Source organism: Bison bison, unplaced genomic scaffold (assembly GCF_000754665.1).
Source record: "Bison bison bison isolate TAMUID 2011002044 unplaced genomic scaffold, Bison_UMD1.0 scf7180017864371, whole genome shotgun sequence".
Classification (NCBI taxonomy): Eukaryota; Metazoa; Chordata; class Mammalia; order Artiodactyla; family Bovidae; genus Bison; species Bison bison.
The window spans coordinates 7,321,005-7,321,610 of NW_011494943.1; the positions used below are offsets into that span (position 1 = coordinate 7,321,005).

Sequence of the window (606 nt, forward strand, 5' to 3'; positions counted from 1 at the left end):
CGTGGGGACCCCCCCCCCCGCCTGAGGATCTGATTGCCATGACACCGATGTCCCCTCCGCATCATGCCCAGACCCTAGGGGAAGGACTCGGGGGTGGGGAAGCTGCCCTTGTTTCCCGTTCTCCCAGCACGCTCACCCCTCTCGCTCCTCAGCGCCAATGCTCTTCTCCGCGGCCCGCAGTGCAGCTGCCAGGGACGAGCTGGTCTGCTCCAGTCTCTGCTGGGCCCGGCCTGGGCCCGCGGCCCCTGTGCTCTCCGGCCTTGGAGGGGGCACCGGGCGGGGGCCGAGCCGGGGAGCCAGCTTAGGGCCGGAAAATGCCAGCTGGGTGCAGGCCACGGACACAGGCTTGGGGGCTGTTCCTGCAGAGACAAAGAGGTTGGCTTGTGACTCAGCTGAGCCGGACACAGGCCCTGCCCACGCCACCCTCTCCCTGCAGGCCCTGGCTTCATACCTGCTCCGGGCACCTTGATGAGGGTGGCGGGGGCAGCCGGGGGCTCCGTCTCCCCAGGCCGCCGATTGTTTTCCAGGGCGGGCCCGAGGGGCTGGGCCGGGGAGCTGGGAGACAGAGGGGCTGGAGCTCCGGGGGTGGGAAGGCTGCTTGGGTCA

At 70.0% G+C, this 606-nt stretch overlaps 1 protein-coding gene across 1 annotated transcript in view; it reads right to left on the bottom strand.

The window, feature by feature from the left end:
* CASKIN2 (CASK interacting protein 2) overlaps positions 1-606 on the bottom strand; it is a 13,555-nt gene that overhangs the window by 1,248 nt on the left and 11,701 nt on the right. The window contains exons 20-21 of the mRNA XM_010856499.1: positions 452-601; positions 137-359 (exon numbers count right to left, since the gene is read on the bottom strand). Of these exons, the coding sequence (XP_010854801.1) occupies positions 137-359; positions 452-601 (373 nt within the window). The remainder of the gene's footprint in view (positions 1-136; positions 360-451; positions 602-606) is intronic.